This window comes from Pygocentrus nattereri, chromosome 6, assembly GCF_015220715.1.
Source record: "Pygocentrus nattereri isolate fPygNat1 chromosome 6, fPygNat1.pri, whole genome shotgun sequence".
Classification (NCBI taxonomy): Eukaryota; Metazoa; Chordata; class Actinopteri; order Characiformes; family Serrasalmidae; genus Pygocentrus; species Pygocentrus nattereri.
The window spans coordinates 20,543,190-20,569,980 of NC_051216.1; the positions used below are offsets into that span (position 1 = coordinate 20,543,190).

A 26,791-nucleotide genomic window follows, 5' to 3' on the forward strand; every position below is an offset into this window, starting at 1 on the left:
AAAGGCTCTCTTACACACTCAAGTTTGTGAGGGGGAAGATCACAGAAGAATCATGGCCCTGCACATGTCAGCTGAGCAAAATCAATTACTTTAATCACACACAGCAAACCAGCTACAACACACACTGCTGCCCAAACCCTCCATTACACTCAAAACACACCCTAAATGTAACATACACTCACCAAAAACATGCACATTGTCTAACACACATTGTAAAAGGAAACATGCACTCAGATACTTCACAGAGCAGGTTGATCAAAGTTAGCCTTACACTGAGAGAGTGAAGCCATTCCAGTGATAATGAGCCTGTAATCCAGCTCCAGTACAGGGCACACAGCTCCACACACTGATCATCCTTCTCTTAAACACTCACATAACTCTGCCTTTCTCTCACTCTTCCCCCCCCTCGCTTACTTTCCCTCCTTAACTCTTTCCTTGCCTCTTTTATCACTCATGCTTCAGTGCTAATACATGTATATGAATATACTGCCTCTTTCTTTCCCTCCCTCTCTTATCTGTCCTTCTCTTACCTCAGATCCCCCGCCCCATGCCTCCCTCTGGCTCTCCTTCTCTCCCTCCCTCTCTCTCTCTCTCTCTCTCTCTCTCTCCTTCTCTCCCTCTCCCTACCTCCCTCTCTTCAGGCAGCAGCAGCTGCAGAGGGAAAATTAAATACCTTCTTTTCATTGTTGTTGTCCATAGGTATGCGCGCAGAGCCTGGGATACCTTCACCCAGCAAGAAGCCCAAACGTGTCATCAACTCCTGAGTGGCGGGGGAGGGGCCAGGACTAGCCGGTTCTGAGAGAGAGAGAGAAGAGAGAGGGAGAGAAAGAGAGGGTGAGAAATGGAAAGGGAGAGGGTGAAGGGCAGAGAAACAGCGCACGCATGAGACAGACAAGCAGAAAAAGAGAGCGAGAGAGAGCGAGAGATAGATAGAGGGAGAGAGAGAGAGAGAGAGAGAGAGAGAGAGAGAGAGAGCGAGAGCGAGAGCGCGAGAGAGAGAGAGAGAGAGAGAGAGAGAGAGAGAGAGAGAGAGAGAGAGAAACGTTAGTTTCCCACACTGGCAGAATGGGAGAGTGGGACAGTGTGTGTGTTTCCCTGTTTGTTCTGATCTGTGTGTCTCAGTCTCATGGGGTCGACACACAAGCTAAAAGAGAAAAAGCAACTGTGCAGTCAGCTGGAGTAACGAGAGAGCACCAGCTCTCACCACCAAAACCACACAAACACAACGTCCAGCAATGATACACGCAGAACAGCATCATATTTTGAAGCGTGCACACACACAAAGCTCATTGAGGATGCAGAGGCAGTGTTAAGGTCTCCAATGTGAGTGTACTGTTTGTCTGCTGCCTGTTTGCAGCTCAAGTCTTCTAAGAGAGGAAGAGAATATTAATGAGTGGAAAACAGGACCCTTCGTTCAGTCTTTCTAGCTGTCACACACTTGTAGCTTCACAAGTGATGTGTTTCTCACATACCATCTCTCTCCTGTTGCTAAGCTTGTTAAGAATTTCTTTAGCTTTGCATGTATGGGAAGAAATATCCTTGCGTTTGGAATAAGCAGTTTTGATTACTCATGCTTAAAAAACAGTACCTGCTAAGAAACTCTGAAAGAAACAAGTTTAGCTTAAAATACTGGTCAGTGAGTACAAACCAATCAGTCAAAGACAGACATAGACAGAGGTTGACCCAGCTGGATGAGGTGCTTTACTCACCGTTGAAAGAGGCAAAATAACATGAGCAAATGTAACTAAATGTTTGTAATAAAAATATTTGTAACTGAATTCTTGTAGTTAATATTACAACAGTAATATAAATGACAGGTTAAGTTATAGTATAAGTTATAGTCCACCAGTGAACATGTGGTGGCATAATGAGGAATCCAGGCTGCCATGCCATGTGAACTGGCAAGAAACAGCTAATCACAAACCTGCTGCCCTGAACAGAAAAACAATAAGCAAGAAAATGCTCACTTATACTCAACCTTGCTTTCACTCTTTCCTCTTTGAATTAACTACTAACTTCAGCTTCAAACTCCCATCACCAAAAAGAAAGTGACCATTAGGACAAGAGAGGCAGCAATATGGTAGGCAATAACAAGGGAAATTAGACATTATAATTAAATGTGTGTTCATACCATATTATATGCACAAATGGTACACATTTTATAAGACTGGACAGAAGTCTTTCTGTGTGGCATGATCAGTTTAAAGAAAAAACAAACAAAAAAACAAATAACATGTTCAAGAAGCTTACACAATGTGATCCCTTCACTTATCTATTACAAATATAGTATTTTGCCTGCATGTTTAATTCTGTCGAAGCAATAACTACAAAACGTTTGTATTACTTTATAAACTATTATTCTAGCATCATAATGGCTTTCTTGTCTGATTAAGCTAAAAATAAAAACATTTTAAAATACCTCCTACTATGGGGTGTTGTGCTGGTAGGGTCGACTACCAAGGTTTGAACCCACACATGTAACCTGGTTGCTTCTAATAATAAATTAACAGTTGCCAATCTGTGTTTTACATTATGTTAATCTAAGTTCACAATCTCACCATTTAAGGAAACCAGGTTCCTTAGCTCTTTTGGTAACACACAAATCATTTTTACAGCGTAAGAACATAACTCTGCCACGGCGCACACACAAACTCACCTTCATGACATGCACTGTGGGTTTCCCCAGTGGGAAGAAGGAAACTCAGTAAACTAGGAGCTAACAGGAGTGAACAGGACTGAACAAGCAAATACAAATGAATCATCATCGTCCACAGGGAGTGGATTGTAGTGAACAAGGACTGAAGAGTAGTTAATAGGAAATGAACAAAGAGGTAGTGAACATGAAGTAAACTGCAGCACATATGGAGTGATTTGGGCTGAACTCTTAAGTGAATAGCAGTGAACAGAGAGTGAAATAAACTGACCCTTGAACACTGTGGTAAACCTGTAGAGCTCACTACAGTATTGTAGTGCAGTAATCTATTATACAGCATTCCATCATCATTCCCTCTACTGCAGACACACACACAAGCTTCCGTCACACCTCCCTTTCTGCCTAACATATTAATACCACTGACAGTCCATTTGATTACACACCTCCCTTCCCGGTATGAAGTAAGGACTAAAGCAGCTATGCATATCAAAATAATACACAATCAATCCCCCTCCTGCACCCCATTCCACCACCCTCGACCACCTGCCAGCAAAAAGCACAAATGAAAAAGCACACACTGCATCAACCACACTTCAAAGTGTTTGCTGCCAACTGACAAAGAAATAATTAATTTATGGACACTGCTGTATATATACTTATCTCACCATTTAGGAATATAGTCGAGTGCATGTGGGCTGCTGGCAACTCTGAATAAGAGAGATATGCATGGAGTCTGTGGTTATGCGACCAATAGGAGGAGGAGGTGAAAGCATGTGAAAAAGCTGGGAGGAGCAATCAAAGAGTCTCATTACTCCTTTTACCTCTATTCAGATTATTATGCACACAGACAACCCTGGAAAAGTGCTACCTGCTCTTTTTCCAACCCCATTCTCCACCACTCTGCAATGTCTCAGTTTAAATAAACTGGCATGAAAATGACCAGTTAACAAAAAAAAAATCATTATTTCTCAAAGTTATATAAAAAAAAGTTCTACTAGAGAACTCTCTTTTGTTCAACATGTTTCATCTTCTAACCACCACCACCCTATATTTTTTCACATAAAACAAGTTTCACAATCATGAATATAATGAGTTAGTATATTACCAAAGTATTTTACATAATAGTCCATCACAAAAATATCACAATTTCCCCAAGACATTTAAAGTTACACTAGGGCTATTATAAAAGCATATCTATTACTGTGTAAAGAAACCACTTCTCTCACTCTCTTTGGTTCTTTAACATGTCTCTTGTCCTCAAACTGCCCCACCTTTTCAATGCTCTCTGCCTTTCTTCATCTCCAGAACTCCAGTTGAAGGCATAAGTTAACAGACAGGTACAAGGTATGTGCAGATATGAGGAGGTTAAATTTAAGACTTTTTAAGACTTTTTTTTAATGCCACTCAGAGGTAAAATTAAGACCACTTTGGCAAAAACAAAGTGGCAAAAAGCACACAATGGCACCAATATTACATTTACTGAAACTTTACTGAAAACATGTGATTCTTATATTTTGTAATGAACCAATATTTTAAACAAACATAAATGAACAGTTTTGCACAAAGAAAAATGGAACTGTCCATACACTGAAAAAAGAGTCATTCTGTCTGCAATTTTCTACAATTTTCTCAGAATCATAACATGTCTCTGAGTTCAGTACCCATTGCCTCCAACTCTTCCTCTATTTTTTTTTCACACATTTGTCTTTGCATCATTTGATTTTGTGATAAGCTGTGCCATTAATGTGCCAGCTTTTCCCTCTGCTTCTTTGGCAAGCTGATCAGCTTCCTTCTGCAAACTGATCGACACCTGGAGCAGAGTTTGATTCTTTTTTTTCTCTCTGATTGTTGATGATTCCTGATAGCTGTGTTACTGTGCGCAGATACCAGAGCACCTCTGCTTTAAGAGTAGCAGTGGAGCTGAATGCTGTTCGGAGATCTGTTGATGGTGCTGTGCACTTCGTACAGATTACCTTGAACTGGATTTAACCACGATGCAAATAAGGGTTATCCAACCAGTTTTCGTTAAATTTACACTTCCCCATGCCTCTACAGTACCATCTCTGCTAGCTAAAACAAAGTAATGAATGTACCTGCAATTAGTGCTGCTTGGAGGCATAAATAATGCTGTTGGTTCCACTTTGCTCAACCTGCCGTTAAAACAGTAAGATAACATGCATATGAAATCTGGAAACTGCAAAATGCCTGATAATAAAACAAAATGGTTATTTATTGTCTGTGCCATTTTGGGAGATGGATTTAAAACATTTAAGACATTTTAAGACATGCATTATTTTAGTTAAACAAATTTAAGACTTTTTAAAGATCCACTGACATCCTGCATGTAGCTTGAATTCATTAAAACTTATATTTATTTCCTTTGTAGAATCAATGTCAACTTTTAGCAAGTTGTTTAGGATATCTACTTTGCACAACATGAGCAATTTTTAAAACAAACGTTTACAAACAGATAATTTCACTTATAATTCACTATATCAAAATTCCAGTGGGTCAGAAGTTAACATACACCAAGTTGGCTGTGCCTTTACACGGCTTTGAAAATTCCAGAAAATCATATCATGGCTTTAGAAGCTTCTGATGGGCTAACTGACATCTTTTGAGTTACCGGAGGAGTACCTGTGGCAGTATTTTAAGGCCTACTTCCAAGGCCTTTTTGCCTTTGAGGTAGAAACGCTAAGGAATCAGCCAAGACATCAGAAAAAGAATTGTGGACCTCCACTAGTCTGGTACACCCTTGAGAGCAATTTCAAAAACAGCATGCAAAACAGGTACCACGTTCACCTGTTCAAATAATAATACCAAGTTGAAACACCGTGGAACCACACAGTCATCATACCATTCAGGGAGGAGACATATTTTGTCTCCTAGAAGTCAATGTACTTTGGTGCAAAAAAAAAACTCTGATATTATCCTCTGTCCTCTGGTCTGATTAAACAAAAATGGTACTGTTTGGCCATAATGATCTTGGTTATTGATAGAGAAAAGGGGGAAGGGCTTGCAAGCCAAAGAACACCATCTCAATCATGAAGCATGAGGATGGCAGTATTGTGTTGTGGGGGTGCATTACTGCAGAAGGGACTGATGTACTTCACAAAATAGGTGGCATCATAAGGAGGGAAAATATGTGGAGATATTGAAGCAACATCTCAGTACACAGGCAGGAGACTAAAGCTTGGGTGCTAATGGGTCCTCCAAATGGACAAAGTACCCAAGCATCTTTCCAAAGTGACAAAATGGCTTAAAGACAACAAAAAGAAAGTAACCACGTGGCCATCACAAAGCCCTGACCTCAATCCCATAGAAACTTTATGGGTAGAACTGAAACTGATTCAGTTACACCACTTCTGTCAGGAAGAATGGGCCAAAATCCCAGCAACTTACTGTGAGGAGCTTGTAGAACGCTACACAAAACGTGTTAAACAAGGGATTAAAAGCAATGCTACCAAATATTAACCATGTGTATGTAAACTTCTGAGCCACTGGGAATGTGATGAAAGAAATAAAGCTGAAATAAATTGTTGTCTCTAGTATTATTCTGATATTTTACATCCTTAAAATATAGTAGTAATCCCATGTATGTATCTGAACTTATGACCTCCCACTTATACTCCCACTTATCCCAGTCTTGAGGCATTCAGATAACCTTTTTGCTCCTCTCTAATTCATACTTCCTTCTCAAAGTGGCTCTCATTTGCTATCTAAATTGACTCATGTTCATCTATGTTACTCATCTCCATCTATGTTGCTCAGCTCCATGCAGCTTAACACCAGCTCTTCTGCTTTCATGTCCTTCCACTCTCTTCCTAGTTCTACTCACTAGCTACATTTCACTACAGCTGTCTTATAAGGTCTGATACTGAATAGAGGAATCTCTTTTCTCCCTGTTCTGTTCAAGAAAAAAAAAAAAAAAAAAAAACATCTGTTACTATGGCAACAAGCCATTAACAGGTGCTCATTCCACACCCGAAGAGAACACAGAGTAATGTTAGGAATAAATGATTAACATTTGAAATCGTAGTAGTTGGTTTTCCTGTAAGCTTCCAAACTGACAGCTACCAACTACAAATATCCATTCAAGGACCATATACTGCTAAATTGGTGTATATATTTGATATGAAATAAAAACTCTAATGATGCCACAGAAAGTACATGCAGAAAAGAAGACAATCTATTTGCATGTTAACTGATCTGATATATCTGCAGTGCCTTCAGACACAATAGAACAAGCTTAAAGCTCTGTATAGTCAATAAATCACTAAATACAGTTTTAACAAACAAAAGACTTAGTTACTTAAAGCTGACAAACAGCATCTAATGGTTTACACTGTAAAAGCATGTTAATGTGGTATAGGAGCATAAAATACTTCTACATGATTTTTATTCATTCTTGGTGGGCTGGTGGGGGAAACAGTTTATGGCTCATATATCAAGCAGGGTATTGGGTATTGAGGCCGTTTGAGTCTGATTAAGTTCTGTGCTTTCTTGCAGAGAGGCGGGAGTTTTAAGCAATATTCTCCTCACCAGCACTGATAATCACAGGAGATACAGTGTTTAGGGCTGGGGACTCATCCATTAGGTGATTTTTTTAATTACACAGCTCTGACTGATCGATCCATCAGACATTTCCCCAAAACACAATCAGAGTGGCCATCAGGTGATATGACATAGGAGCACTGCAGCACAGCATCATTCTCTGTCTTACATACAGACATACAGACAGACACAAAGACACAGAAAAAGAGCAAGGACCAAAGGACCAGACATACCTTATCTTCATTAAATATTTTTCTGTGGACTACTTCCAAAGGCATTCAGTATTTGGAGAAAGAGGCTTAAAGATCACAAATAGTAGGTCTGGGTGGCTTTATCTCTCCCTCACACACTCTTTGTTTGTGTGTGTTACCACAGCCAATTAGATTAAGTATGTAGCCCAGATTGCATCTTAATTGACTTTCATGTGACTGTTCTGTCCCTGGTGCAGTAATGCACTTGATAGTTATATTGGCTGGGCTATATAGGGTGTGGCTGAGAGAAAGCAGCATCTCTCAGATTAAGGCTACCAAGAGCACTCTCTCTGTCTATCACTATCTCTTTCAACTCTCCACCAACAGCAGCATCTAACTCAGAATATCCGTTACTACACTTACAAATGCCTGCTTTTAGCCCTGCTAAATAACGAAACCCATAGTCTGCCAACTAAGTAGAGCAAATTTAGACAACATTAGACTACCATCTAGAATGAGTTTAGCCCAGCACAGACTATGTACGTATTCTAGTTTTTTTACTGGGATTCCAAAAAAAAAAAAAAAAAAAAAAAAAAAAAACACAGAATTCCCACATTAGTATCTGCAGTGATTTTTTCCTGTAGCAGCACAACACATTTCTATTTAAAAAACATTGGAATTTTTTTTTTCCAATCAAACTGCTGCAAAATTGAAGCAAAACATTTTTTGTTCAGTATAAGACAGGAGTGTGTTTTCCTCTGGAATTTCAAACTGAAAGCTCAGAAAAACAGTTATAAAGAACTAAATGAACAAACTAATCGTTATTAAACTAATCGTTTTTGGCTGTGTTATCTGTGAAAAATGTCAGTGACATTTTCTTGTAAGTTAAACATTAAGTAGACCTTAGTTCTTTAAGTAAACCTTTGAAGTCATATATCATACTGTATTCAGTGACATGTCCATATTAGGATTTCTGGGTCTAAGCAGTTTTTCTTTTTTGTGTTTTCAAAAATCACTGTACCCTACGGTAAACACAAGTATTCCAAAGCGGATGCATTTTGCCCTGAATACATTTTTAACCTGAACAATACTGGATTATAAGGATGTTCGATTTAATCTCGGATAGCTGAACTGAGGACAAAGGGTTGTGTAAACCAAGGCCTATCAGAAATCGGTTAGTTGCTATCTGAATAGATTGATTAGGGAGGTTCTATGATGGTGTAGGTGTAATTTCATGTTAGAAATATATCATATGTCTTGTTGAAATTATTGTTACATCATGTTACCTGTTGACAAAGTGAAGAACATTCCTACACAACTGAGTGTGTATATCTGAGTGCACAAAGATGTGATCTTAATGCAGTTTCACTCAGAAAGCCTCAGTCCAAATTGCACCACAGCTTAACAAACTGATAGCATGAGGTATGTTATAGTAGATGAAATCAGAGTTGTTGTTCAAAGGTCTTGGCTGCTGTGATATCAACTAATCCAACTGTTGAATATCATGAAATAATTCAAATAACTAAGCCACTTTGTATGGAGCTATATTGTTAATAAGCTGGCATTAACATTGAGCCTAGTCAGAACTTTTCACATTCTACTTGTGCATGAAGCTGCTGCTAAACTGCAGCCTTGACAGTCTTGAGAATATACATAAAAAACTGACAGTTTAACAGTCACATAAAACCTTTAACAGAAGTGTGAATGCTCCCCTTGTTTTTCATCTGACATTGTCTGAAGTCATACATAAATCAGAGCTCTTACACAGACAAGACACAGTGGTACCTGTTACGTTCATCTGCAGTTGTACAGCTCTCTTAAAAATTTGCTTAATTATCATCTAATCAAAGACCAGAAGACAAGGCGAGGAAATTCTCATGCAGATCAGGGCATGATTAAGACAATCAATGAGAAGCAACAATATCCTTCAGTGCCCCAACTCAAAGGATCCTCAAAAGAAATGACTCTCACTTCCAATTCAGGCAAATGAGCAAATTAACCTCAATTAACACATAACTGCAAAGTTGTCGCACACTGAGCTCTTGTGCCAGTCTTGTCACACTAATGTGAAAAATCCCTGCAGCTGCATACATTATAGACTAGGTACACACCATCACCTTCCAAAAAAGTAGATTTTTATTTTTCTTCATCATAGTGGCTGTCCTTTACACTGTGTAAAAATTTCACGATGAGAGAACCAATAGAAATGCTATAAAATTACTTGGAATTAAATCTCTCTTACATTGAAAGTTAACAGTAAAGTTCTCCAGTAAAGTTATAATGATGATGATGTTGATGGGTGTGTTTGCATATGTGTGTTAGTGTCCAGCTGGAAAACTGTCATTACAAGTGAGAGTCCACTGAAGAAGTCTGCATGAACTGGTGTTGTGTAATATTTCACACCTATTATAGTTGACTCCTAATGAAAGGCTATACAGTTGTCCTCAAGGCATACAGCAGATTCTTGCCAGGTAATCATGATAATCACATCCTTCATTAAATTAATCAAGAGTGATCTGTTGAAAGACTAAACTGTTAAGTGTGGTGACCTGCCAGTAGGCACATATGAAACTTAACTCCTTGTTTAGATATGCGGGCACAGCAAATCAGTAAAACATAAATGTGTCTTAGCATATGGATACCACCCAATAAAACATCCCATTTAAAGGCTAGCTAAGCTAGTAGCAGTGCATTGCATTCAATAGGAGATGAATTTTATAACATTTTATAAGATGGAAAACAACTGTGTTCTAAAAAGCTGAAACAAAACAAAAAAACACCACACTGAATGAGCAAAAAAGACCATCTCTTAAACACAGGAAATACAGATGACATCTGGTACCTTATAACCGGAAGCCAGCTAAAGTCTCTGAAAAATTAAACCTGACTTGATTTCCCACAGCAAGCAGCAGACTAGTGAAACAGCAGCTGGAAATGGCCATGCACAGAGTGGGGGGTTGTGTGGATTTGTCACTTTTGAAAAAGAGTTAATCCTGCTGACATATCCATTACAGGTACTATCTTCCCCTAGACTGCAGATGTGGAAAACAACACCATGAGGACTGAAATAATGTGAAAACTGAGTAGTTGAAAACATCATTATTCTCAGCCTTGGTGATTTACAGGCTGTTAAAGCTCTTGCCCTTGTAGTGAGAAGCAAGTGTCTGTGTCTGAGTGTGTGTATGGAACTGGAGTGTATGAACAAACTGGCCCTGCAAGGCTGTCTTATCACTGTCCCATTTATGTGCCAGTGTGTGCGTGCATTTGTGCGTGAGAAAGCGAGCCAGTTGGCATTCATTAGGAACTGAGTTTACTTTCCAAAACAGTGGAACCGCTTTAATGAGCACTTGATGAATGCAGCATCTCCTCTTTCAGCTGTGCTCAGAGGCTGTGAAGCTTACAACTGACAGAGAAAATGCACACTCGCAATGTGCACCAGCAGAGAGACTTGCATTAGGACAGAAAGACTTTAATGCATGGAGGGGTGGAGTAAGAGGAGGGGAAGAGGAGGAAACTCTAGAAGAGCACAAGTACAACAGAGAGAAGAGAAGAGAAGAGAAGAGAAGAGAAGAGAAGAGAAGAGAAGAGAAGAGAAGAGAAGAGATCTCAACAGCAATGACTTTTTCCCTGGGATTATTTGAATGACTGCAGAAACATGACGACCTTTTTTAACTGATCCCCCCCTTAATTTCTACACTAAAGCAGAGACTAAGAGATTGATGATCAGTTGTCACTCTGGCTCACTGACAGAAACACACGCACACAGAGCTACAAAGAATAAGCTGGCAGGGGCTGTAATTAGAGGTCATATTGACAGTCAGACGGCATGAAAAAAGGACTAAGATGTCAGTGCTGAGGTTATTAATGCTCATCCATCTCCTGCGTCATAAGGATGTGCTCCTTAGTGAAAACAAATCCATGAATCAGATCTGTCTACTGCCATAAAAACTTCTATATAGAGCCTACTCTACTAAAGGAATTTGCTTTTGTAGACCACACAGATTTTAACAAAACTATGCCTGGAAATCAGCCTCTTGGTAGCTAACAGAGAAAGAGAAAAATGAAAATGTATCAAAACTTTAATATTACTGTCATATTTGACCTACACAACTTTGAAAGTTTTCACACAAACTGGCAGAGGCATTAAAAGAGATTCCCCTCATAAATCTTGGCAAAAGAAGCTGATGAAACCTGCTAAGTTAAGAAAGGTGCATATCTAACAGCCACAACGATTAGCTTTATTAATCTTGGTTCTAGGTTCACCAGCCTTTTACTAATCTGCACAAATGAAACAGATTTACATGTTACAAAGATGAGATAAAACTCAAATACTTAATATTCTCTTTGTTTATTTCCCTTACCATCCCTCTTGTCTTTTTATTCAGGTTCATTCTTTCTTTTACTCTCCCTTTTATATATTTTCATGGTCATACCAAAACCTGGTATCTCTGAAATGGCAGCTTTAAGGGCAGAAAAAACATTTAAGCTTCATGTAAATTAATGCAACAAGATTTTACCCAAATCAATTTTGGGCTATTTCTAGGAAAACATCCTGAGGCTCAGATACAACAGCACCGATGTACATATTAAACCCATCTTTCATCTCTCATTATTTTTTCTTAATTGTTTCCCCTCACAAATATATCTTTCAGTAAATAAAAGAGCTCACTCCCTCTCATGTCTTACTCTGTTCTTCACTTAGCTCTCTCTTGCGCTCTCTCTCCTGCTCTCTCTCAGGCCGCAGCTGTGCAGGCAAATAATCCTGTTCCTGGTCAATGCTGATGAGGATTTCGGGTCGCAGAAATGAAAACCTGCTGAAGGGTGGAAGCAAATTAACCCAGTGCAGGGCATAGTCCTCTATTCTCTTCCTTCTCTTACTCTCCTCCTCTCATCATTCGCTTTTCCAAACACAACACAACAAAAAGCAATCCATACAGGCTTGACTAAATACACAACCTGTTCTGAAGAGACTATGACACACTGGCGTACCCTAAATCCATTCTAGATCATATACATGTGTCTATATGTGCGTGTGTACATTTGAGGGATGAAGAGATCAAGAAATTCTACATGAAAGTGGGAAAAACAGCCAATAAATAAAAACATAAACGAAAATGACTACATTATATAAGCTAGAGTATGTGCTGAGAAATCAAACTCGACAACTGAAAATGACTGGTCACCCAAAGCCAAATTTGCTGTATTCAAACAGGATGTCTTGTTTTCAAGTGATTTGTTTTCAAACCTGCAATGGAGTACTTGGGTTTTAGACCTTCTCTTCACCCCAGGCCTGAACAGAGTTAATAAACTGCTTGTCTAATGTCCCTCACAGAAGCTGCAACATACTTCCACATGGCTCCTGAGTTCAGTATAATCACACAACTGATGATCTTCCATTCTCATGCGCACACACACTCAGTCACAAACACTCAGTCTCACACACACACACACACACACACACACACACACACACACACACACACACACAGGCCCCATACCTCTTAAACATGTGTAAGAAATTGTATCTTCCTTCAAAGCTGAACAAAAGACATTTTTAACTTGGCACCCTTTCCCTCCATCTCAGTGACTCACATTTGCTTCACACATTCTAAATCAGCCACTGAATTACCACACAAAATATAGATAAATAAATAAATAAAAACAGTACATACAAAGTCTCAAAGTCACTCGTTGCCAGTTCCTCATTAGCAACGCTTCATAAATATTAAAAAACACACTGTACAACAAATTCATGTAAAACTAAACTCTTCACACACGTCAAGCCACACAAATACAGACACACACCCAAACATACCTTGTGCAATTCTAAACCTCCAAAGGGAATTCCCCTCTGTTGCCACCTAGCATTCCATTCATTTCTGTTAGCACTGCCAAGGGTCAATACCCTATCAAGGCTGCCACACTGTGACCCCTGCAGCTCCAGCTCACTTTGTTTTTTTTTCTACAGATCACTACATAACCAGTGCTAGTGCAGGTAGTTAGACAGCCTTAATGAGGCAGTCCTAATCTCTCACATGAAATCCCAATAACATATTGATAAACAAGCCAGTATGTTTCAGTGTTTAAAGTGTAGAACTACCACACAAAAATACTGATACCACATGCTGGTTGTACACTTTCATGTCTGTAGATGATAGCATTTATCAAGGTATTCCTTCTGGTCAACTTCAAGACATGCACACATAGAGTTTCATGAAGTGCTTTAACTGAATGAACCAGTAAACCTTAAATGAAGCTCTATGTTTGGACAGCGTCTCGCTGCACAAGATTACATATGGTTACGATTTAGCATTTAGAGACGATTTGCTACACTGACAGCATGAACATGCATTTGTGCTACTTCACCAAACACACTGGCCATAAACTTAAATTACTCAAACTAGTGCACATTTATTAATGAAGAGGATAAGTGAATACAGCACTTTCAGTATTTCAATTCCTTAGCAGGTGAACACCTGGAGCTTTGGAAATCTCCCAAGCAGGTTGAGTAAATTATCCATCATTACTGTGCCTTTACACTGAGGCTAACAGTGGATTATTTAATACTCTTGCTGAACTATGAAAACCTCTTACCCATGGTTAGTTCTCCATGCTAAGAACTCCTTCTGTAATGTCAGAAGCTGGAGATGAGGCATGAAGAAACGGCTGAGCCAGTGCTGAACAACTCAGCATTCCCAGGAACGCCAGGGAGTCTTGGGAATGTCATGGGCTGTTTTCCTTGCTGCTATCCCATGTTGTCCAGCAGCAGAAAACATCTCACTGAGCTGAACATGAATTACTGTGCAGAAGTCATTTATTTGATTTCCAGTCAAAACAGCCATTAAGTAAGTCAGCAACAGGAAAAAAAGAACAAAGCCTACATTGAACATAAAATTGCAGAAGCCTTACTTTTATTACAGCTTCCACTGTTTCTGGGAGACCTGCTTCAGTACTTCAAAGAAAGGTACATTTTTCAAAGCTTCTTGTAAAGAACTCCCTAAAAGCCCTAAAAGTAGCTTGTACTTTCTGCTTCTCAAGATTCCAATTACCAATTTAGACTCATTAGTCCGTAAAACCTTAGTCCAATCTCAAAAGTCCAGTTCTGGTGTTTTAATGTAACTTTTTTGTTTTTTGTCTATTTCTTTTTCTCATGAACAGCTTCTTGACATAGACATCACATTGGGGGAAAAAAAAAAAAAAATCGAGCAGAACTTGATTTTCTATGGTAACAGTTTTGGTGGTCTACCAAGTCTTACATGGTTGTTAGGGGTATCTTTTCCTCTAGACCTTCTAATAAACTCTAGTTTTGAAAACTTGTGAATAAGAACTAGTGAAAAATGAATAATTTGTACTTAGCAGCAGTGGAAATGAAATAAACTTTTACACAGTGCTTTATATGCTGTCCATACATTGACAAGAGCCACACAGTGCACTGCTTACTTCAATACCATCCTCATTCTCTCGCGCTCTCTCTCGCTCTCTCTCTCGCTCTCTCTCTCGCTCTCTCTCTCGCTCGCTCTCTCGCTCGCTCTCTCGCTCGCTCTCTCGCTCGCTCTCTCGCTCGCTCTCGCTCTCTCTCTCGCTCTCTCTCTCGCTCTCTCTCGCTCTCTCTCTCGCTCTCTCTCTCGCTCTCTCTCTCGCTCTCTCTCTCGCTCTCTCTCGCTCTCAGCATTGTGGACGGTGCGACCATAAACTATAGCTGGGGGTCTTTGAAGATGTTATCTGAACCACACACAGCATGAGAGACCTCCCATGTAAACATGGTTGTGTGTCTCTCTGCGCTCAATGTGTGAGGGAAAACTGAAGGTGAGAGGAGTGTGGCACTGGTATGTGGAAAGAATAGGCAAAGACATAGTTGTGCAAACTCAGGGTGTTATATTCAACACTGCCAAAAAAAAAAGTCTTTATGACCTATCTGCATTCTACTAACCAACAGCTTCACTGCAATTAGATACAGATATGTGCGCACACACACACACACACACACACACACACACACACACACACACACACACACACACAAAACACAGTATCAAATGTCATACACTCTACTGATGGAGCTCCTCAGTGGCCCTGGGGCACTGACGCTTTCCAATGACATCATGTCAGCAGTATGGCATAGACATGCCAGTGACAAGGCTGGCACTACACTGGCGCCTGTCTGCCGAAAGCACTTCAAAGAGATCAGATAGCCAGTACACACTTCATAACTGTCTCGTATACACCAAATGTGCTTGGTGGCATGGGCTGAATTTGGGTTGAATTTGCTACTTATCACAATCCAAGTACAAACACATTCAGTGACGTTTTGGTTTGGCGGTTGGTCCATTATTCTGAGAACACCAGCAGCTTCTTTGATTGATTTGCAAATTTTCTTCTTCATCTATTTCCTTTTCTCAGTAAAGGTTTCTTGACAGCTACACATCCTTTCACTCTTAGCACTGAACTGTCTTCTCTCAGGACAGAAACACCTGCAGATTTTTTCAGATGTGAAGTAAGAGCGAAGCTTGATTTTCTCCTCTCTGCCAAAGGTGAAAGCTCCAAATACTGTTTATCTGATGACAAAAGTTTCGGTGTTCAACCAGATCTTGCACAGGTGATATTTTTCTCTATATCTTAATTTCTCTACATGTGTTAATATTTTTTTTACTGCAGTTTTATATGCCCCCCAACCCCCACTTATTTTTCTTTTACTTTCTTATATTTAATCACCTGTAATCTAATGTACTAAATACTTAATATACTTAATTGCCATTTTTGCCAGGGTCATCACACAAAAACACATGCAAAACGTTTCACAATGCATGTGTTATACTCTTGTAGAGTACTTTTAAATAGTATTCAGTATATGAACTAATGCTTACACTATTTTTTTTCCATCTGCTACACACTGTCCCAATGACCTGCACACTTCTTGAACAAGACATTAGCTGTCATATCAGTGACTGCAGGAAAGAGAATGCTGTACTGATCCTTTTTTCTTGATGTTATTTAAGATCCCAGCACGCACACACACACACACACACACACACACACACACACACACACACACACACACACACAGTACTTGTGATTTCTATATTATGTAGTTATGTAATGCTACACTTACATCTAACCTAACCCTAATCTTAACCTAAGTATCCCAAAGGCATTTTCAGCTCTTTCAAACTTTTAGAACTTTTAAAACTCTTTTAAAACTTAATTTGTGGTGAAAAACAACATATGCTCGAATGAAGACCAACAAAATGTGCACACTGGTGCAAAATTGTCATGGTGTCCTATCACTGCGAGCACATGTGGTAGCAAGACAAGCACACACACTCACACTCATGATATAGATACACATTCCCACTGAGAGCTAAGCACCTCTCAGTGCCCTTGCTAAAGATAACACAGTTTTCCATTTAAACCTTATGAGCTACGCCCTGCTCTAGAGAACATAATAGAAGGGCACTCACAAGCGTGCATTTCACTCACTCACTCACTCACTCACTCACTCACTCACTCACTCACTCACTCACTCACTCCTTTATTATTTATATACAGTTACACATACGCATATAGTAAAAGTACAGTGGTGCACACACAAAATAACACTGAAACATGCTAAAGCAATTTAGTGTTTAAACGCCACCGCAGGGACACAAACACAAACACATTGTGCAGCCTGCAAACTCACATATGTGCAAAAGGAAACCCCAAGTGTTTTGTTAAGTCTTTGTGGTCCACCCTTCCCTGTCACTTCAGTCTCCGGGCAAAGGCACAAGCCATGTTAAATGTTACAAATTCCACAGCAGACTCACTCTGATAGGCTTTGACCTCTTAATATTATTACATCTCAGAGAGTGTGGAGCAGTCTGCAATAGCTCCAACCCCAACTCGTGCAATAAACATATTTGTATGTGTATCAACACACTTAACACTTACAAACACACAAACTACTGACACAGTCTTTGACTGTGGCGCCACAGAACCTCAACACAGACACAGAGACGAATTCCAGGGCATATGACAAGAATGACCAGTGCACTGAAAAATGCAGTGTTACACACGTATCAGACATGTGTTAGAAGTAAACACATTTGCAGCCAATCAAATACTCAAAATACCCTCATATACGCTCTGTATTCAGCGTTTTTGTGTTAAATGTAAAGAAAGTGACACACAGACTACACACTATGGGCCAGTTATCCAGATTTAGATTAAGCCTAATTTCAGAGATTCACTATTGGCACTGTGATTTAGTCCAAGACTAGGCTTAATCTGTGTTAGCCCCATATGTTCTTTTGAGAGTGTGTATAAACACACACTCACACCCACACAAAGGCATAAATATACCCCAAACACACATACACAGACACTCACCATCCTTGCTGTCGGCTGCCTTTCTCAGCGCTGATGAGATGGCATCTGCAGGAACTCTAGGACTCTCCACATACTTGGGCTTCCTGACGGGTCCTGCTAACACATAAAACAGAAGGGGGTGGGGTGAAGAACGAGGGAGTAAATAGAAGCTCTTTCAGGATTCTGAGACACACATCAAAAACAGGCTCAAAAGCTGGCTCATACTTTCCCTTCTGAGATTTGACAAAGCATCAGACTGACTCACAGGACGAACTTGGTAAAGCTCATCCAGCTTCATACACACACACACACACACACACACACACACACAGATTGCTCACATGGAGAGTCAGACCAGCTTCTACTTATCACACTCTGGGACCATTATCTATAATAGGAAACCACCACAATTAGCCTCTTCATCCAGGAAGCATACAGAAACTATATGTGTGTGAATTCGCCCATAATTTCATTATCTGAAACAGTTTTACATCTGTTTGTTTAATTTGTTTGGCCAAAGGAATATTTATGATGTTACTGATTAACCAATTAACAGTTTACCAATAAATACATACATGTTTGGCCAAAGCATATGATTAAAAAGTTAATTTAATTTTCAAAAAACAATTTATTTTTGAGTAAACCAGTTTTCAATCAACTTGAGGATTTTTTTTTTAGAATTGTACATACGATGGCACAAGATCATAACTTTTTGTGGTAGCCGACTCAGTGATGCACAAATTTGGATTATGTTCAGACTCCATATCTCGACTTCTGCTACTGACTCAATTTCAAGTGACATTGCCAGAGCAATAGTTAACAATGCTAAATGCAGTTTACACAATTGTTGAGAAGCTACACATCAGAGTGATATGATGAAAATCCATGTTTTATGACTTTAATGCTCGATTATCGGGCACAATATTTACCAAAATTTACATGCCTTATTTTTTTGTTTTGGATGTTCAACATATGATATGTAACATCTTATATGTAAAGAAATAGAGTTTTAGATTAAACAGGTGAAGGTTAACATGCCACTATATCAGAACCACACAACATGAGAACAGCACAAATTTAATCCAGATTAAAACATTTCAGATTATATGGGAAAGCATTGTTTGTACAATCAATTCAATAATCAGAATTCAAACTTCATTTTGCACAGCTGATTATTTTCTTGTAGCATTTTATTTTGTATTCTTTTGTATATGGTAACTGGAATAATCCTGCTCAATTCAACAAAAAATACTGAACTGAATATAGTGATGCATCAATACTGCTACTGGTATTAGGTATTGGCCCAATACCATGTTAATTTATTCATGCTAGACCTCATAAAAATGCATGGATGCCAACACCTGATCCCACCTGATATCACATAACATAAACCTAGTTAGTGTGTGTTGCCGCACTATTGGACAAACTACTCAAGATGGCAGTGAATGAGGGTCTGCTCAGACAGAGAAGTCTTGCTGGTGGTCAGACACAAATTCACTGGTCACTTTAAACATTCTGCCTTGGCAAATTTCTGAGAGAAACTTACTGTGCGATTTCAGCCTGTATTTAAACCATTTTTAAATGCACACATTCACAAACACTTCCCCAATAGAGGTCAAGACAAGTAGGCTAGCTAAACGGAGGAAAAAAAGTCAGTATTTGCTACCAAAATCATTTTATATCCTACTTAACTCTGTCAGTACTTGGTGCAGTGTGTCATTTTGAATGAAACAGCTCTATTGGAAACTATGCAAAGAAAGAGCTGTCTGTAGGGGCTGCGTTTCACATAGACTATCAAATGGACCAAGTGTTTTTGTACAGTGTGAGCATATAAATCATAGGAGATGGTACATAATTGTCTATTCAAATGCATAGCGTGAGTCACCAAAGAACAATATATTATGACGTTCAACTACAGCTCAATGAGCCAATCAAAAGTCTCTTACAGAGACCGTTGTTGATAGAGACAGATGTGGAACATGGGATCAAAACTATGAAATGCATTTTACATGCAGATGTACAGAAGTCCTTTTTCTGACGCAGATCAAAATCCACTCCTGTTTAATGCAGCGGTACTCAATTCAAGCTAACTAATGTAACAAAGCTAGCTAACATAATTTAAAATCTTTTATGATTTAATTATTAACATACATTCCTCTTATTTACACTAACAACTACTTCATTCTAAGTAGGTAATTCATTATGGTATCAGACTTGGTATCGGCGAGTGCTAAAAAAATATGTACTCATGAACATAACCAGATACCACAGCCATAGACCCTTATGAATATACTGGATATCTGCCATTTAAAAAAAAAAAAAAAGAAAGAAAAATCAGACTCAATCTCTGCAAAGAAACACCAGCACACACTTAACAAAGTAAAACATTTTTGTTATGTTGATTCAGCAAAAACTTATAGGCTTTACCAACTATTCAGCTATAAAATGCTACACATACAAGCTTGTAAAACTGAAAGCTCACTCTTGGTACAGTACATTTTCCACTGTTTATCATAAAGTAACATGTTAAGACCACATGAGACCCCAGCCACAGAGGCCTGACCAAATAAAGTCATGAAGAAACCTGCACATGGTAATAAGGGGACCCTTTTGATCTATAAGAGGGTGTATTGGTAAAAATTGCTACAAAAATATTCAGCACTACTGTAATCGTATTGCATGGGTAAACCAAGCTATAACAATGAGAATAAAATGACAGGTACTACTATATTAACAGTTGTTGTTTCCCTAACAGCTGAACTACAGTCATCAGAGTTACATTCACTCACGCATACAAATGTGCACACACAACCTAAGTTGTTAAGTTGGAGAGTGGCAGCTGTGCTGTAGTGTCTGGTGTTGCAGACCTGGCATCTGCAAATGCATATATGGTCAAGACCATATTTACAACACCAATTCTAGCTGATGTACACTGCCATCTATGGACCCCTGCCATGAAGCGCAAGACAAACAGAAACCACAGCTATAAACTCTAAAATAACCTTGTATTTTTTTTACTGTTCAAAGAAATATGCAACAGAAAACGTAAGATGATTCTCTGAATGAAAAACAGAGCATTTTCTAAATGCAAAGGCAAGAGAAAAGTAATGAATGTAATGGTAAAAGTAATGTTTTTTTTCCCTCATTCTCACTTCTGTGTATTAGAAAGCAAAACTATTGATCATGAAAGATACAACTAGTGTACAAGTGTTTTATGTAAGTGGGCCTTCGAGAAGTGGACTGCGGCTAAGTGAGGACAATCAATTTATATGGCACAATGTTAATGGCAGAGCCAGTATTTTCAAAGTGTTCCTTAAATGTCTGCTGCTCTCCAATTCTGACAGAAGCCTCAATTCTTTGTGGCATTGATTCCACAAGATTTTGAAATCATTTATTTGTGATTCTGGTCCATGTTGACATGACTGCATAATGCAACTCCTACAGATTTTTTCAACATCCTGAAAATTTTCCGTTCTGCCACATCTCAATAGGCATTCTATTGGACTCAGTTTTGGTGACTGGGAAGAACATTGTCATGTTCATAAAACCAATTTAAGATGATTTTGTGACCAGGCACCTCATCATGCAGGGAGTAGCCATTAGAAGATGAGTATACTGTGGCCACGAAGGGATGTACATGGCCAGCACCAATACTCAGATAGGCTGTGGCACTCAAGAGATGATTGGTATTAATAGGCCCCAAGTGTGCAAAGGCAACATTTCCCTCATCATTGCACCACCTTCACCAGGTTGGACTATTGACACAAGACAGGTTGGGTCCACGGATTCACTTATTCTGATAGTTTTGAAGTACTTGGCAGTTATCTTTACTATAGGATGTGGGCCCTATATGAAGAGCTTCTCAACTTCTCATCTCAATATAGCTTTATTATCAATACTAATTTGTCAATGGCATGGATTTAGTCTTTGTTGACAGCCTTTCTATAATCATTTGTCTCTTACCAAATTATTTCCAGCATTTGTACTGCATGTTTACATCAATGGGACAGAGGAGTTTTAAGAGAACTGAAGGGCATTTTGTATTTTGGGTAAAACCTCACATTGGTAATCCTATTACTAAGCAACGTCTGTCCCACCAGATAGTGAGAGCTTTTGCTTTGGCTTACACCAGCAAAGACCTGCAACAGCCAGCTGGCTTGTAAACACATTCTACCAGAGGATTGGCAATATCCTGGGCACTGTTTTGTGGTGCTCCTACACAGACAATTTGTGCTGTGGCACATTGGACCTCTCCCACCTGGAAGTAGCTGGATGTTACTTTGGGGTATTCTTTGTTGAGTTTAGGGCTATTTGATGGGCAGGGCTCAGAAGCCAGAGAGTGAATCGTTTATGTGTAAATTAACTAATGATTTATATTGTGTGGCAGTCAGAATATCCCATAATGAGATTCTAAAATCAGTAGCTCATATTTACGAGGGCCAGCCATGTTAGCTGTCAGTCGATGCACATGTTTTGGCTCAGGTACTATTGAGACTTGCTGGATGATTTTACAATGTACCCTTGGAGAAATTTTTTCAGCCTGGAAAGAGTACTAGACAGATTCACTGCTATTACCACACACACACACACACACACATTTTCTAAGCCACTTCTCCCTCAGGGTCGCGGGGGGTTGGGGCTGGGGGTGCTGGAGCCTATCCCAGCGGTCATCGGGCGGAAGGCAGGTGACACCCTGGACAGGTTGCTATTACCAGTGTTCCCCAATTAAAAATTATCATTCTCAAAGCGGTTTGTGAAGTCTCATTGCCTTAAAATAGCTTTTTAAACCTTAACAGACGTGGAAGATTTTTTTCCTTATCAAAGGATGAGTTGAATGACTTTTGGTGAGGGCTGACTGTAATCAAGACTGGCTGTATTGTCTAATGGGTTGTAAAGTTGATGGCCCCTGTTCTCTGTGATGACCACCTGAAAGGCTTTTTTGTGCACAAAGAATCCAACAGTTTACATGTTAGATTCTCAAGGCCTTTTGATGCAAGTTATTGTATCGCTAGTGCATTGCAACAAAACATACAATTGGTCAGTAAACACTATAATCGCTCAGTTTGAATTTAACAGCAGTGACAATGTTTCTGTGTATAAATAGGAGTAACAAATTAACTTAAATGTTATTTAGTTAAAAAAAAAAGATTTGGTCAACGCTACAAAATTATTAGCTCTCAGGGGTCAGTCTCAACCACCACACTCTTTGATCAATGTTTGAAAAGTTACTTTTTAAAATTATTTTGAAGATTGCACTGAAATACTGTGGAAATTAGTATTTAACACAGAAAATAAAGTGGTCACATTAGTCTCAATGCTCTGTTCTGACATGTATAGAATGTTTCTCAAACTGTTTACCAGAACCAACTAAGGTAAAACACATGATAAATGACCACCAAGGCTGTTAACTCAACTGATGGCTGTATAGAGGTTGCATCTCACACTTCCCATCAGCAAAGAGGGATCCACTTCTGTTCTTCAAAAAGGAATCCATAATATAGGTCAGTTCAATCAGGGCATCATCAAGCTAAATGTATTGAAGATTATGTTAAACCTACCAGTCAGACACATTTGACCCATTTGTATTTTTCACCAATGAGTTAATGAATGTTTCTAGTTGATCTATAATTCTATTCATTGCCTGTGCTATTTTTTAGCAATGTATTGCACTAATATAGCTGTAAATAGTAAATGTAATGTGGCTTCTCTCAAATTACATTCTCACAAATTAGATTTAGACATCTACATCTTGCTGTGTTTCAAGCTAAAAAGCTACATAAATACAAATATACCAAAATAGTACTGCATAGAAATTAAGTTGAACTAGAACTATTTGCATAATTTTGTGCTTTGTTTAGCACAAAATATGACTATGGGGTCTCATGAAGGTCCTGCATATGGCATTATGTTGAAGCTTGCAACAAAAACCAGCACTATGCTACAAAGAATATGCCTGTGGATTTAACTTGAGTGGAACCTGAAGTGAATGTATACATGTACTTATGAAGATCCTGCCAATGTTTGCCATGGTTGAACAAAATATATGTTAAATAAATCATTCATTATTATATATTATCATATATAACAATATATTCATCATCATGATCAGTAGTAGTAGTAGAATTAACAATACAATTCATTTCAATAATATTAAAACATCAGTGTTTTATCAGATGTGCATAATTCAGATAAATGGTAGAATTATATATATATATATATATATATATATATATATATATATATATATATATATATATATATATATTTATATTTATATTTATTTATTAGTTCAACTAACTGGCAGACCCAAAGCCACAACTGAATCAGAGGACAAATTTCTGAGAGTTAACAGCACACGTGATAGGCGGCTCACAGGACAACAGCTTTAACAGTGTGTGTGTGCAAAACAGCCCCAGACCATCACACTTCCTCCTCCATGTTTGACAGCTGATGTCACACACTGTGGAACCATCCTTTCACCTACTCGCTGGTGTACAAAGATCCTGCATAATGAACCAAAGATTTAAAATTTTGATTCATCAGTCCGTAATACCTTCTTCCAGTCTTCAGTAGTCCAATGGCGGTGTTTCATGGCCCAAGCAAGCCTCTTTGTCTTATTCTGACGTCTTAGCAATGGCTTTCTTGGTGCAACTCATCCTGTCAAACCTGCAGCTCGAAGTCTTCTCTTCACAGTTCAAACTGAGATTTGCTTACTACAACCACTATTAAAGCTGTGCTTGAAGCTGTTGTCCTGTGAGCCGCCTATCACGTAAGCTGTTAACTCTCAGAAATTTGTCCTCTGATTCAGTTGTGGCTTTAGGTCTGCCAGAGCTCTTCCTGTCAGAGTTCCCCCCAGTTTCTGAGTGCCTTTTGATGGTGAAGAAAACTGTGCTCACTGAAACCTTGACTTTCTTGGTAATTTCTCTGTAGGAAAGACCTACATTTTTAAGTGTTATGATGGTCTGTCTCTCTTCCATTATTAATTGCCCTTTTCTCACTATTTTTGTACTACTTTCTGCAGTACAATACTGTTCAACTGATGTTCACGAGGATATGGTGCCACAGTGTGTTCCAACAATACTTTTATGCATACTGAGAGGGTTGTAAGCAATCAAGAAAAGTTGGAACACCTGTAGGAATTAGTAGCACCATCTTTCAAGGCTTGACCAACCGTCATCACTACAGAACAGCTTTAAATGGTTAACCCATCGCATGTTTCCTGAAAGAGGGCTTTTTGTCTAATTCTGAAATGTACATTATTTTTCAGTTTTGGGTAACCTTACCTTTTTTCTTTTCTTTTTTTTTAATACCTCTGGCAGTTCAGCACCTACCTTTGTACTATTTGACTTAAAATAATTTAATAAAGACATGACATATTATTCTATTCAAACACCTCTTCTAAGTGAACCAACTTTCAGTAAATCCACACAAAATTCATGTTAGTTTCTTTTTGTATGCAAACGTCTACAATCATCAAAAAATTCATTTAGTTATGTTTAGATAAAATAGTTTGAATTACATTATAACCTCGGGAAAACAATAAAATGTGTAATTGTTTTGTAAAAAATGATTTATTTGAAAACTTGTAAGTATAAACTCAAGTTCAAGCATTACAAATTCTATGAGTGTACATGCCAGTTCAATGTGAAATTAGTCTGAGAAGTCAGGTGGCTCAACCAATAGTGGTTAAATTGTGCAACCAGCCCAGTACAATTTTAATAATTGAAATAGGCAATTAAAAGCTTTGATAGCTCTAACTATTTTTATGATACAAAATGCAAAATATAAATGCAAATATATATGTACATCATCTACTTTTAATATATATAAATTATAATTTTAAAAACCTTATTTGTCATTGACCTATATACAACCCCAATTCCAACGAAGTTGTGACGTTGTGTAAAACAAATAAAAACAGAATACAATGATTTGCAAATCCTTTTATACCTATATTCAATTAAATGCACTACAAAGACAAGATATTTAATTTTCAAATGGATAAACTTTGTTATTTTTTGCAAATATTCATTCATTTTGAATTTGATGCCTGCAACCCGTTCCAAAGAAGTTGGGACAGGGGCATGTTTACCACTGTGTTACATCACCTTTCCTTTTAACAACACTCACTAAGCGTTTGGGAACTGAGGACACTAATTGTTGAAGCTTTATAGGTGGAATATAGGTCGTATTTTGCGTGTAATAATGCACCACACACTTTCAATGGGAGACAGGTCTGGACTGCAGGCAGGTCAGTCTAGTACCCTCACTCTTTTACTACGAAGCCACGCTGTAGTAACACATGCAGAATGTGGCTTGGCATTGTCTTGCTGAAATAAGCAAGGACGTCCCTGAAAAAGACGTTGCTTGGATGGCAGCATACATTGCTCTGAAACCTGTATGTACCTTTCAGCATTAATGACGCCTTTACAGATGTGGAAGTTACCCATGCCATGGGCACTAACACACCCCCACACCATCAGAGATGCTGGCTTTTGAACTTTGTGCTGATAACAATCCAGACAGTCCTTTTCCTCTTTGGCCCGGAGGACACGACGTCCATGATTTCCAAAAACAATTTGAAATGTGGACTCGTCAGACCACAGGACACTTTTCCACTTTGCGTCAGTCCATCTCAAATGAGTTGTTGATCTTGTCTGGGTGTTGTTGGTGCTGGGTGTTAACTTGCACTTGTAGATGGAGCGACGAACTGTGTTCACTTACAATGTTTTTCTGAAGTGTTCCTGAGCCCATGTGGTAATATCCGTTACAGAATGATGTCGGTTTTTAATGCAGTGCCCCCTGAGGGATTGAAGGTCATGGGCATTCGTGGGTTTTCTGCCTCGTCGCTTACTTGCAGAGATTTCTCCAGATTCTCTGAATCTTTTGATGATATTGTGGACTGTAGATGATGAAATCCCTAAATTCCTTGCAATGGCACATTGAGAAATGTTGTTCTTAAACTGTTGGACTATTTACACATGCAGTTGTTCACAAAGTGGTGAACCTCGCCCCGTCCTCGCTTGTGAATGACTGAGCCTTTCAGGGA

The 26,791-nt window shown here is 38.8% G+C and overlaps 1 protein-coding gene across 3 annotated transcripts in view; it reads right to left on the reverse strand.

Moving 5' to 3' along the window:
• tanc1b (tetratricopeptide repeat, ankyrin repeat and coiled-coil containing 1b) overlaps window positions 1-26,791 on the reverse strand; it is a 153,462-nt gene that overhangs the window by 69,646 nt on the left and 57,025 nt on the right. For 2 of the 3 annotated variants that reach the window (XM_017692273.2, XM_017692271.2), the window contains exons 4-5: window positions 17,764-17,859; window positions 674-795 (exon numbers count right to left, since the gene is read on the reverse strand). In XM_017692273.2, coding sequence (XP_017547762.1) covers window positions 674-795; window positions 17,764-17,859 — 218 coding nt within the window. The remainder of the gene's footprint in view (window positions 1-673; window positions 796-17,763; window positions 17,860-26,791) is intronic. The other variant, XM_017692272.2, reaches the window with a different exon arrangement.